At 46.6% G+C, this 13,154-nt stretch overlaps 1 protein-coding gene across 1 annotated transcript in view; it reads right to left on the bottom strand.

Annotated features, from left to right (window-relative positions):
- Positions 1-299: 299 nt before the first annotated feature.
- The window catches only part of LOC117441484 (basement membrane-specific heparan sulfate proteoglycan core protein-like), a gene marked incomplete at its 5' end in the record, with an annotated part of 27,780 nt that continues 14,925 nt past the window's right edge, over positions 300-13,154 (bottom strand). The window contains 8 exons of the mRNA XM_034077575.2: positions 300-1,867; positions 2,052-2,168; positions 2,511-2,658; positions 3,051-3,163; positions 5,939-6,205; positions 7,244-7,341; positions 7,431-7,593; positions 8,191-8,451. Coding sequence (XP_033933466.2) covers positions 1,794-1,867; positions 2,052-2,168; positions 2,511-2,658; positions 3,051-3,163; positions 5,939-6,205; positions 7,244-7,341; positions 7,431-7,593; positions 8,191-8,451 — 1,241 coding nt within the window. The remainder of the gene's footprint in view (positions 1,868-2,051; positions 2,169-2,510; positions 2,659-3,050; positions 3,164-5,938; positions 6,206-7,243; positions 7,342-7,430; positions 7,594-8,190; positions 8,452-13,154) is intronic.

Raw genomic sequence — 13,154 nt, 5'->3', positions numbered from 1 at the left:
CAGATCTGTCTCTGAGCTGCAGGGACCTGCTTCAGACCAGCCTCAGATCAGATCAGACCTGTCTCTGAGCTGCAGGGACCTGCTTCAGACCAGCCTCAGATCAGATCAGACCTGTCTCTGAGCTGCAGGGACCTGCTTCAGACCAGCCTCAGACCAGATCAGATCTGTCTCTGAGCTGCAGGGACCTGCTTCAGACCAGCCTCAGATCAGACCTGTCTCTGAGCTGCAGGGACCTGCTTCAGACCAGCCTCAGATCAGACCTGTCTCTGAGCTGCAGGGACCTGCTTCAGACCAGCCTCAGATCAGACCTGTCTCTGAGCTGCAGGGACCTGCTTCAGACCAGCCTCAGATCAGACCTGTCTCTGAGCTGCAGGGACCTGCTTCAGACCAGCCTCAGACCAGATCAGATCTGTCTCTGAGCTGCAGGGACCTGCTTCAGACCAGCCTCAGATCAGACCTGTCTCTGAGCTGCAGGGACCTGCTTCAGACCAGCCTCAGATCAGACCTGTCTCTGAGCTGCAGGGACCTGCTTCAGACCAGCCTCAGACCAGATCAGATCTGTCTCTGAGCTGCAGGGACCTGCTTCAGACCAGCCTCAGATCAGATCAGACCTGTCTCTGAGCTGCAGGGACCTGCTTCAGACCAGCCTCAGATCAGACCTGTCTCTGAGCTGCAGGGACCTGCTTCAGACCAGCCTCAGATCAGATCAGATCTGTCTCTGAGCTGCAGGGACCTGCTTCAGACCAGCCTCAGACCAGACCACGCCCTCTACACTCCTCGATATCATCTCCGCATGCTGTGAGAAACAGGTGTTGAATGCATACACGTGACACAGATGCGTGTGTCCCACAGTTCCACTTCCACGGAGTCACATGGGTTTTAGTAGTTCTTGCACTGAAAGCTGCCTGATGATGAAAGAAGTCCTGAAGGCACCTGGTGAGTCATTGCTCCCAGTGTGTCTGAATGGTTTCTCCTCTGTGTTTACCACCGACAAACGGCTCAGAATGTGCTCGACCTGAGCAACAGGTAAACAGTTACACCTGTTGTTGTTGTTTACTCTAAGCTAAATATGATAACTGTATAATGGACCTTTGCCTTAGTCTTTTGACTCCATGGAGCTTTACTGCCAGCAAGCACCAACGCTGAAGACCTGCAGCTGACGCTACCTAGCTGTCGCTGTGCTCGTTACACTCTAAACACAACTCAGGTGCATTGTGGGAAACCACTGTCATGTCTTGAAACTCAGCTGGAGGAAAATAGAAGAGTTTCTATAATTAAGAAGATGGTGCACTGCCCTCTAGAGGCCAGCGTGAGCATTGCAGCCACACACTGTTTAAAGCAGTGAAAGGTGCTTGTTAGCTATCTGGCATGCGTTACAGGAGAAGCATATGGTTTCATGATTCACTCGAAACAGAAGGCTAATCATTCTGTTCAACTTTCAACTGTATGAAGTACGAGATGGCGAGTGCACGTTTCCCCGTCTCCTACCGCTCTCGCTGCAACGATGGACAGCAACATGTTCAGTTTGGACTGAGCCCGCTGTGTTTGTTATCTGAAGCTTTAAAGTCATAAACACAGGGGAGAGATGGGTCGGACCACCGGGCCGGTTCTTTCTCATTTGCCTTCTAGGGCTTCTGAAGACGTGCAGCAATGCGTTGAGCAGCAATGCGTTGAGCAGCAATGCGTTGAGCAGCAATGCGTTGAGCAGCAATGCGTTGAGCAGCAATGCGTTGAGCAGCAAGCTGATGGTTTTGTGATCATGACTGAAAGGCCATGCATCGTCTCTCCATCTTTCACAGCCTCTGATGCACGGCGAGAGAAAGTCTGCAGACATCGGGCTGAGACTCACCGGCGTACACAATGAGACCTTCCCGCGGGAGAGAGGGGGGACAGAAGGCAGATTAAACATGTGACAGACGCAGTACAGAACATGTGAAGAAGACAAAAGGATATTCCTGAATGGTGTGGGTTCCAGAAGAGTGGCTCCGGGCGTGTTGTGTCCACACGCATACAGAACATAGCAGAGAGAACTCGCTGCAGGGCTTCCTCACCGTCTCCGTTATCGGGCCTGAAGGAGATCCTGATGCTGAAGGCCCGGTAAGCGTTCTTGATGGTGGGCAGCGTGAGGTAGGACAGCGGCTCCTGGGCGAAATACGGCATCACTCTCTCTGAAGGAAGAGGAAGCGCAGGATCTCAGAGTTACAAACCCGGATACTTTTCTCTCTGAATTTTCCCTTTTACTTTTCTCTCAGAATTTTTACTTAAAAAAAAAATCTCAGATTATTTTATTTTTATTTTTTAAATTTCAGATTTTTTTTTCCCCCCCTCAGAATTATGACTTACTTATGATCGTAAATAAATGCACAAAAGGTTATTCCTGCCTGGACATGGATCATGTTTCCAGTTTAAGACGATCTTCCTGGTGCCTCAGCTTTAGTTAAGTGGCGATTGTTTGTTATTGTTCGCCTCTTCCCTCGGGCTGTAACCCCCCCTCCGCCCTGCACACTGACCGTGGACCTGCAGCGACGTGAAGGCCTCCACCTTCCCCTGCTTGTTGGAGGCGGTGCACACGTACGTCCCAGAATCCTCCTGGGTGACCCGAGGAACCGTCAGAACGTTGACATCCTGGAAACACTTGGGAGGAAGCTCTCCTTCCAGCTGGAGACAGAGACACACACGATGAGTGAGATCTACTTAACGGAAGAACTGGACCAGTTCAAAGTCAACTTTATTGTCAATCTTTCGGTTTGTGTGTCCAGAGAGATCGAAATACCGTTTCCCACGAGCCCGAATACAAAAAATACAAATATGTATAAAAACATGTACCTATACACAATCAACAGACACATGTATACATATGCGCACATTAAGACATGAACAAAAACACAACAATCAATAAATACCAAAAGACAGTCACTTCCATATCTCTGGGAAAGTACATTAGTGCCGACGGTCCACAGCAGCGTGAGCAGCGTCTAACTCACACACACGTGAGACTCCAGTCATCACACAATAGTCCCTACAGATGCTATAACTGTCAGGTGGTTCACCTTGGACCACCTGATGTCGGGTAGAGGGTATCCGGACGCCACGCATGGCAGCACGGCGTCAGAGCCGACCGTCACCTCTTTGGCTTCAGGCAGCGATGCGATCTGAGGGAGAGCTGAGACACGGAGAGAGGAAGGAGTCATGAGGGAGAGAGCTGGAGGCATCAGTTCATGAATGACTCTCCGTTACCACACCTCCACTAACCCCTAGCCCCTAACCCCTAGCCCACACCTCCCCTAACCCCTAGCCCCTAACCCCTAGCCCACACCTCCCCTAACCCCTAGCCCCTAACCCCTAGCCCACACCTCCCCTAACCCCTAGCCCCTAACCCCTAGCCCACACCTCCACTAACCCCTAGCCCCTAACCCCTAGCCCACACCTCCCCTAACCCCTAGCCCTAACCCCTAGCCCACACCTCCACTAACCCCTAGCCCCTAACCCCTAGCCCACACCTCCACTAACCCCTAGCCCCTAACCCCTAGCCCACACCTCCACTAACCCCTAGCCCCTAACCCCTAGCCCACACCTCCACTAACCCCTAGCCCCTAACCCCTAGCCCACACCTCCACTAACCCCTAGCCCCTAACCCCTAGCCCACACCTCCACTAACCCCTAGCCCCTAACCCCTAGCCCACACCTCCCACTAACCCCTAGCCCCTAACCCCTAGCCCACACCTCCACTAACCCCTAGCCCCTAACCCCTAGCCCACACCTCCACTAACCCCTAGCCCACACCTCCACTAACCCCTAACCCCTAGCCCCTAGCCCACACCTCCACTAACCCCTAACCCACACCTCCACTAACCCCTAGCCCCTAACCCCTAGCCCACACCTCCACTAACCCCTAGCCCACACCTCCACTAACCCCTAGCCCACACCTCCACTAACCCCTAGCCCCCTAACCCCTAGCCCACACCTCCACTAACCCCTAGCCCACACCTCCACTAACCCCTAGCCCCTAACCCCTAGCCCACACCTCCACTAACCCCTAGCCCACACCTCCACTAACCCCTAGCCCACACCTCCACTAACCCCTAGCCCCTAACCCTAGCCCACACCTCCACTAACCCCTAGCCCCTAACCCCTAGCCCCTAACCCTAACCCACACCTCCACTAACCCCTAGCCCCTAACCCCTAGCCCACACCTCCACTAACCCCTAGCCCCTAACCCTAACCCACACCTCCACTAACCCCTAGCCCCTAACCCTAACCCACACCTCCACTAACCCCTAGCCCCTAACCCCTAGCCCACACCTCCACTAACCCCTAGCCCCTAACCCCTAGCCCACACCTCCACTAACCCCTAACCCACACCTCCACTAACCCCTAGCCCCTAACCCCTAGCCCACACCTCCACTAACCCCTAGCCCCTAACCCCTAGCCCACACCTCCACTAACCCCTAGCCCCTAACCCCTAGCCCACACCTCCACTAACCCCTAGCCCACACATCCACTAACCCCTAGCCCACACCTCCACTAACCCCTAGCCCCTAACCCCTAGCCCACACCTCCACTAACCCCTAGCCCACACCTCCACTAACCCCTAGCCCACACCTCCACTAACCCCTAGCCCCTAACCCCTAGCCCACACCTCCACTAACCCCTAGCCCCTAACCCCTAGCCCACACCTCCACTAACCCCTAGCCCCTAACCCCTAGCCCACACCTCCACTAACCCCTAGCCCACACCTCCACTAACCCCTAACCCACACCTCCACTAACCCCTAGCCCACACCTCCACTAACCCCTAGCCCACACCTCCACTAACCCCTAGCCCACACCTCCACTAACCCCTAGCCCACACCTCCACTAACCCCTAGCCCACACCTCCACTAACCCCTAGCCCCTAACCCCTAGCCCACACCTCCACTAACCCCTAGCCCACACCTCCACTAACCCCTAGCCCACACCTCCACTAACCCCTAACCCACACCTCCACTAACCCCTAGCCTACACCTCCACTAACCCCTAGCCCACACCTCCACTAACCCCTAGCCCACACCTCCACTAACCCCTAGCCTACACCTCCACTAACCCCTAGCCCACACCTCCACTAGCCCCTAGCCCCTAGCCCACACCTCCACTAACCCCTAGCCTACACCTCCACTAACCCCTAGCCCCTAACCCTAACCCACACCTCCACTAACCCCTAGCCCCTAACCCCTAGCCCACACCTCCACTAACCCCTAGCCCACACCTCCACTAACCCCTAGCCCCTAACCCCTAGCCCACACCTCCACTAACCCCTAGCCCCTAACCCTAACCCCACACCTCCACTAACCCCTAGCCCACACCTCCACTAACCCCTAGCCCACACCTCCACTAACCCCTAGCCCACACCTCCACTAACCCCTAGCCCCTAGCCCACACCTCCACTAACCCCTAGCCCCTAGCCCACACCTCCACTAACCCCTAGCCCCTAACCCACACCTCCACTAACGCCTAGCCCCTAACCCCTAACCCACACCTCCACTAACGCCTAGCCCCTAACCCCTAACCCACACCTCCACCTCCACTAACTAAGGTCAGCAGAGAGGTCAGCAGTGAGGTCAGCAGAGAGGTCACCAGTGAGGTCAGCAGAGAGGTCAGCAGTGAGGTCACCAGAGAGGTAACCAGTGAGGTCAGCAGTGAGGTCAGCAGTGAGGTCAGCAGAGAGGTCAGCAGTGAGGTCACCAGTGAGGTCAGCAGTGAGGTCAGCAGAGAGGTCAGCAGTGAGGTCAGCAGTCAGGTCAGCAGTGAGGTCAGCAGTGAGGTCAGCAGAGACGTCAGCAGTGAGGTCAGCAGTGAGGTCACCAGTGAGGTCAGCAGTGAGGTCAGCAGAGAGGTCACCAGTAAGGTCAGCAGAGAGGTCACCAGTGAGGTCAGCAGTCAAATATCAGTGATGTACTCACACTGGACGTTGAGCACCACCTGGCTCTGCACGGACCCCACGTCGTTGGTGGCGGTGCAGCGGTACTGCCCTGCGTCGGCCTCCGTCACCCGGTCCATCCTCAGCATGCCTTCCTTCACCATGATGTGGGAGGGCAGAGACCCGCCCACTTTACTCCACTTCACCGTGGGCTCAGGGTCGCCCACCGCCTGGCACTCAAACTCCACCGAGTTGCCGATCATCACCGTCTGCACCGACGTACGGACGTTTATCATCACCTTCGGCAGGGCTGTGGAGGAAGAACGTTAACTGAAGGGAACAGACTGAAGGGAACCGAGAGAAGGGAACAGACTGAAGGGAACAGACTGAAGGGAACAGAGAGAAGGGAACAGACTGAAGGGAACAGAGAGAAGGGAACAGACTGAAGGGAACAGAGAGAAGGGAACAGACTGAAGGGAACAGAGAGAAGGGAACAGACTGAAGGGAACAGACTGAAGGGAACAGACTGAAGGGAACAGAGAGAAGGGAACAGACTGAAGGGAACAGAGAGAAGGGAACAGACTGAAGGGAACAGAGAGAAGGGAACAGACTGAAGGGAACAGAGAGAAGGGAACAGACTGAAGGGAACAGACTGAAGGGAACAGAGAGAATGGAACAGACTGAAGGAAACAGACTGAAGGGAACAGAGAGAAGGGAACAGACTGAAAGGAACAGACTGAAGGGAACAGACTGAAGGGAACAGAGAGAAGGGAACAGAGAGAAGGGAACAGACTGAAGGGAACAGAGAGAAGGGAACAGACTGAAGGGAACAGAGAGAAGGGAACAGAGAGAAGGGAACAGACTGAAGGGAACAGACTGAAGGGAACAGACTGAAGGGAACAGAGAGAAGGGAACAGACTGAAGGGAACAGAGAGAATGGAACAGACTGAAGGGAACAGACTGAAGGGAACAGACTGAAGGGAACAGACTGAAGGGAACAGACTGAAGGGAACAGACTGAAGGGATCACAGTGAGGGAACAGACTGAAGGAAACAGAGAGAATGGAACAGACTGAAGGGAACAGACTGAAGGGAACAGAGAGAAGGGAACAGACTGAAGGGAACAGACTTAAGGGAACAGAGAGAAGGAAACAGACTAAGGAAACAGACTGAAGGGAACAGACTGAAGGGAACAGACTGAAGGGAACAGACTGAAGGGATCACAGTGAGGGAACAGACTGAAGGAAACAAAGAGAAGGAAACAGAGAGAAGGAAACAGACTAAGGGAACAGACTGAAGGAAACAAAGTGAAGGAAACAGAGAGAAGGAAACAGACTAAGGGAACAGACCTTGGATGGTGAGTCTGGCGGTGTCCTGAGCCTGTCCGTACGCACTGCTTGCTCTGCAGATATAAACGCCTTCATTGCTCTGCTCCAGGTTCTCAATCCTGCACAGAGACTCCCTCGTTCAGACACAACATCCAACCAGAACAACACTTTGTTTGAATTGTTATTAAAGTGTTCTATGACGCTTTACCTGAGCACGCCGTCCTTGATGTGGTGGTTGGGGGGGAGAGCTCCTCCCTCTTTGAGCCACTCCACTTTCGTCTCCAGACCTCCAGCTGCAGAACAGGTGAACTCCACGGCGCTGCCCTGAGCCTTCACCTCCACCTGGGGGGAGACCTTCACCGCCAGGGGGGCTAGGGGGACAGAGGGAAGTCACAGTACATTATTAAAGGCTACCATCACTTTGATTTCTTTTCATTGCTTGACTTAACGCGACACTTGCACGACGGGCAGCGCACGGCAGTTTGGCCGCCGTCTCCCCAGCGACGGGGTGTGTGGAAAAGACGCGAGGCGCTTCACTTCCGTTGTTTGGATATCTTTTAATGAAGCATTCTTTCTTTTGCGTTTATTAATGATGATTATGTTGTTAGATGATTATCCTGTTCATGTTGGCGGTATTAAAATAAGTCTCTTTGCTTAACTCATTGCTGTGACTGACTGACGGTAAGCCTATGGGGAGGGGCTCGGTGTTTATTAGGGACTGTTTTCTGGTATTGTTGCAGCGAAGGCAACAGCTCTTGGATTTTGGGTACCAAATATTTAATTGAAAGAAAAACAAATTTTTATAATTTAGATTTTGTTTATAACTTATTCTATTTCAATATTCTGTTCAAACAGTATATATTCTTTTCGACCTTAAATAAAACACTTTGAGCTATAATGAACCTCAATGATCCTAACTTTAAAGCAGAGAAGAAGTATTTGAGTTCCCCGTTTCCCAGCGGACTCACATCTGACGGTGACTCTAGCGATCACCTCGCTGTCGGCCACCTTGTTGCTGGCGATGCACTTATAACTCCCAGCATCCTCGGCGGTGGCCAGGTCGATCTGCAGGTCCCCCCCGCTGAGCTGCGCTCGGGGGGGCAGCTCTCCGTCCAGCTTGCTCCAGGTGTAGGTGAGGGGGGGGGTCCCATGAGCAAGGCACTGCAGCCGGATCACCTCCCCCACCCGCACTGCAACATCATCGGGCATGGAGGTGGCGTAAGGGGGGGCTGCAGGGAGAGAGGAAGGGGTTAATGTGAGATGATAATATATGGGAATTAAAAACACCTTTCCAGAGATGTTAAAGTACACACATCCTTTACTCAAGTAGAAGTACACACATCCTTTCCTCAAGTAGAAGTACAGATACTCGTGTTTATAAATACTCTGGTGAAAGTAGAAGTACTGACTAAACTTCTTTACTCAAGTCAAAGTAAAGAGGCTTTGAAGTGTACTTCAGTAAAAAGTACCCATAACTAGCATGTAAGAAGTAGAAAGTACAGGTATTTGTGTTCAACATGTAAGAAGTAGAAAGTACAGGTATTTGAGTTCAACATGTGAGAAGTAGAAAGTTCAGGTATTTGAGTTCAACATGTGAGAAGTAGAAAGTTCAGGTATTTGTGTTCAACATGTGAGAAGTAGAAAGTACAGGTATTTGTGTTCAACATGTAAGAAGTAGAAAGTACAGGTATTTGAGTTCAACATGTGAGAAGTAGAAAGTACAGGTATTTGAGTTCAACATGTAAGAAGTAGAAAGTACAGGTATTTGAGTTCAACATGTAAGAAGTAGAAAGTACAGGTATTTGAGTTCAACATGTGAGAAGTAGAAAGTACAGGTATTTGAGTTCAACATGTGAGAAGTAGAAAGTACAGGTATTTGAGTTCAACATGTAAGAAGTAGAAAGTACAGGTATTTAGGTTCAACATGTAAGAAGTAGAAAGTACAGGTATTTGAGTTCAACATGTAAGAAGTAGAAAGTACAGGTATTTAGGTTCAACATGTGAGAAGTAGAAAGTACAGGTATTTGAGTTCAATATGTAAGAAGTAGAAAGTACAGGTATTTGGGTTCAACATGAAAGAAGTAGAAAGTACAGGTATTTGAGTTCAACATGTAAGAAGTAGAAAGTACAGGTATTTGAGTTCAACATGTAAGAAGTAGAAAGTACAGGTATTTGAGTTCAACATGTGAGAAGTAGAAAGTACAGGTATTTGTGTTCAACATGTGAGAAGTAGAAAGTACAGGTATTTGTGTTCAACATGTGAGAAGTAGAAAGTACAGGTATTTGAGTTCAACATGTAAGAAGTAGAAAGTACAGGTATTTGTGTTCAACATGTGAGAAGTAGAAAGTACAGGTATTTGAGTTCAATGTGTAAGAAGTAGAAAGTACAGGTATTTGAGTTCAACATGAGAGAAGTAGAAAGTACAGGTATTTGAGTTCAACATGAGAGAAGTAGAAAGTACAGGTATTTGAGTTCAATATGTAAGAAGTAGAAAGTACAGGTATTTGACTTCAACATGTAAGAAGTAGAAAGTACAGGTATTTGAGTTCAACATGAGAGAATTAGAAAGTACAGGTATTTGAGTTCAACATGTAAGAAGTAGAAAGTACAGGTATTTGAGTTCAACATGTAAGAAGTAGAAAGTACAGGTATTTGAGTTCAACATGAGAGAAGTAGAAAGTACAGGTATTTGAGTTCAACATGAGAGAAGTAGAAAGTACAGGTATTTGAGTTCAACATATAAGAAGTAGAAAGTACAGGTATTTGAGTTCAACATGAGAGAAGTAGAAAGTACAGGTATTTGAGTTCAACATGTAAGAAGTAGAAAGTACAGGTATTTGTGTTCAACATGTAAGAAGTAGAAAGTACAGGTATTTGTGTTCAACATGAGAGAAGTAGAAAGTACAGGTATTTGTGTTCACATGTAAGAAGTAGAAAGTACAGGTATTTGTGTTCAACATGTAAGAAGTAGAAAGTACAGGTATTTGAGTTCAACATGAGAGAAGTAGAAAGTACAGGTATTTGAGTTCAACATGTAAGAAGTAGAAAGTACAGGTATTTGTGTTCAACATGTAAGAAGTAGAAAGTACAGGTATTTGTGTTCAACATGAGAGAAGTAGAAAGTACAGGTATTTGTGTTCAACATGTAAGAAGTAGAAAGTACAGGTATTTGTGTTCAACGTGTAAGAAGTAGAAAGTACAGGTATTTGAGTTCAACATGAGAGAAGTAGAAAGTACAGGTATTTGTGTTCAACATGTAAGAAGTAGAACGTACAGGTATTTGAGTTCAACATGTGAGAAGTAGAAAGTACAGGTATTTGAGTTCAACATGTAAGAAGTAGAAAGTACAGGTATTTGAGTTCAACATGTAAGAAGTAGAAAGTACAGGTATTTGAGTTCAACATGTAAGAAGTAGAAAGTACAGGTATTTGAGTTCAACATGAGAGAAGTAGAAAGTACAGGTATTTGAGTTCAACATGTGAGAAGTAGAAAGTACAGGTATTTGTGTTCAACATGTAAGAAGTAGAAAGTACAGGTATTTGTGTTCAACATGAGAGAAGTAGAAAGTACAGGTATTTGTGTTCAACATGTAAGAAGTAGAAAGTACAGGTATTTGTGTTCAACGTGTAAGAAGTAGAAAGTACAGGTATTTGTGTTCAACATGAGAGAAGTAGAAAGTACAGGTATTTGTGTTCAACATGTAAGAAGTAGAAAGTACAGGTATTTGTGTTCAACATGTAAGAAGTAGAAAGTACAGGTATTTGAGTTCAACATGAGAGAAGTAGAAAGTACAGGTATTTGAGTTCAACATGTAAGAAGTAGAAAGTACAGGTATTTGTGTTCAACATGTAAGAAGTAGAAAGTACAGGTATTTGTGTTCAACATGAGAGAAGTAGAAAGTACAGGTATTTGTGTTCAACATGTAAGAAGTAGAAAGTACAGGTATTTGTGTTCAACGTGTAAGAAGTAGAAAGTACAGGTATTTGAGTTCAACATGAGAGAAGTAGAAAGTACAGGTATTTGTGTTCAACATGTAAGAAGTAGAAAGTACAGGTATTTGAGTTCAACATGTGAGAAGTAGAAAGTACAGGTATTTGAGTTCAACATGTAAGAAGTAGAAAGTACAGGTATTTGAGTTCAACATGAGAGAAGTAGAAAGTACAGGTATTTGTGTTCAACATGTAAGAAGTAGAACGTACAGGTATTTGAGTTCAACATGTGAGAAGTAGAAAGTACAGGTATTTGAGTTCAACATGTGAGAAGTAGAAAGTACAGGTATTTGAGTTCAACATGTAAGAAGTAGAAAGTACAGGTATTTGAGTTCAACATGTAAGAAGTAGAAAGTACAGGTATTTGAGTTCAACATGTGAAAAGTAGAAAGTTCAGGTATTTGAGTTCAACATGTAAGAAGTAGAAAGTACAGGTATTTGTGTTCAACATGAGAGAAGTAGAAAGTACAGGTATTTGAGTTCAACATGTAAGAAGTAGAAAGTACAGGTATTTGAGTTCAACATGAGAGAAGTAGAAAGTACAGGTATTTGAGTTCAACATGTAAGAAGTAGAAAGTACAGGTATTTGTGTTCAACATGTAAGAAGTAGAAAGTACAGGTATTTGTGTTCAACATGAGAGAAGTAGAAAGTACAGGTATTTGAGTTCAACATGAGAGAAGTAGAAAGTACAGGTATTTGAGTTCAACATGTAAGAAGTAGAAAGTACAGGTATTTGTGTTCAACATGTAAGAAGTAGAAAGTACAGGTATTTGTGTTCAACATGTAAGAAGTAGAAAGTACAGGTATTTGTGTTCAACATGAGAGAAGTAGAAAGTACAGGTATTTGTGTTCAACATGTAAGAAGTAGAAAGTACAGGTATTTGTGTTCAACGTGTAAGAAGTAGAAAGTACAGGTATTTGAGTTCAACATGAGAGAAGTAGAAAGTACAGGTATTTGTGTTCAACATGTAAGAAGTAGAAAGTACAGGTATTTGTGTTCAACATGTAAGAAGTAGAACGTACAGGTATTTGAGTTCAACATGTGAGAAGTAGAAAGTACAGGTATTTGAGTTCAACATGTAAGAAGTAGAAAGTACAGGTATTTGAGTTCAACATGTAAGAAGTAGAAAGTACAGGTATTTGAGTTCAACATGTGAAAAGTAGAAAGTTCAGGTATTTGAGTTCAACATGTAAGAAGTAGAAAGTACAGGTATTTGTGTTCAACATGAGAGAAGTAGAAAGTACAGCTATTTGAGTTCAACATGAGAGAAGTAGAAAGTACAGGTATTTGAGTTCAACATGTAAGAAGTAGAAAGTACAGCTATTTGAGTTCAACATGAGAGAAGTAGAAAGTACAGGTATTTGAATTCAACATGTAAGAAGTAGAAAGTACAGGTATTTGTGTTCAACATGTAAGAAGTAGAAAGTACAGGTATTTGAGTTCAACATGAGAGAAGTAGAAAGTACAGGTATTTGAATTCAACATGTAAGAAGTAGAAAGTACAGGTATTTGAGTTCAACATGAGAGAAGTAGAAAGTACAGGTATTTGAGTTCAATATGTAAGAAGTAGAAAGTACAGGTATTTGAGTTCAACATGAGAGAAGTAGAAAGTACAGGTATTTGAGTTCAACATGTGAGAAGTAGAAAGTACAGGTATTTGAGTTCAACATGTTAGAAGTAGAAAGTACAGGTATTTGAGTTCAACATGAGAGAAGTAGAAAGTACAGGTATTTGAGTTCAACATGAGAGAAGTAGAAAGTACAGGTATTTGAGTTCAATATGTAAGAAGTAGAAAGTACAGGTATTTGTGTTCAACATGAGAGAAGTAGAAAGTACAGGTATTTGAGTTCAACATGTAAGAAGTAGAAAGTACAGGTATTTGAGTTCAACATGAGAGAAGTAGAAAGTACAGGTATTTGAGTTCAACATGTAAGAAGTAG

The sequence above is a fragment of the Pseudochaenichthys georgianus genome, unplaced genomic scaffold (genome assembly GCF_902827115.2).
Source record: "Pseudochaenichthys georgianus unplaced genomic scaffold, fPseGeo1.2 scaffold_1726_arrow_ctg1, whole genome shotgun sequence".
In the NCBI taxonomy this organism is placed as follows: Eukaryota; Metazoa; Chordata; class Actinopteri; order Perciformes; family Channichthyidae; genus Pseudochaenichthys; species Pseudochaenichthys georgianus.
This window is presented reverse-complemented; position numbering and strand designations above follow the sequence as displayed.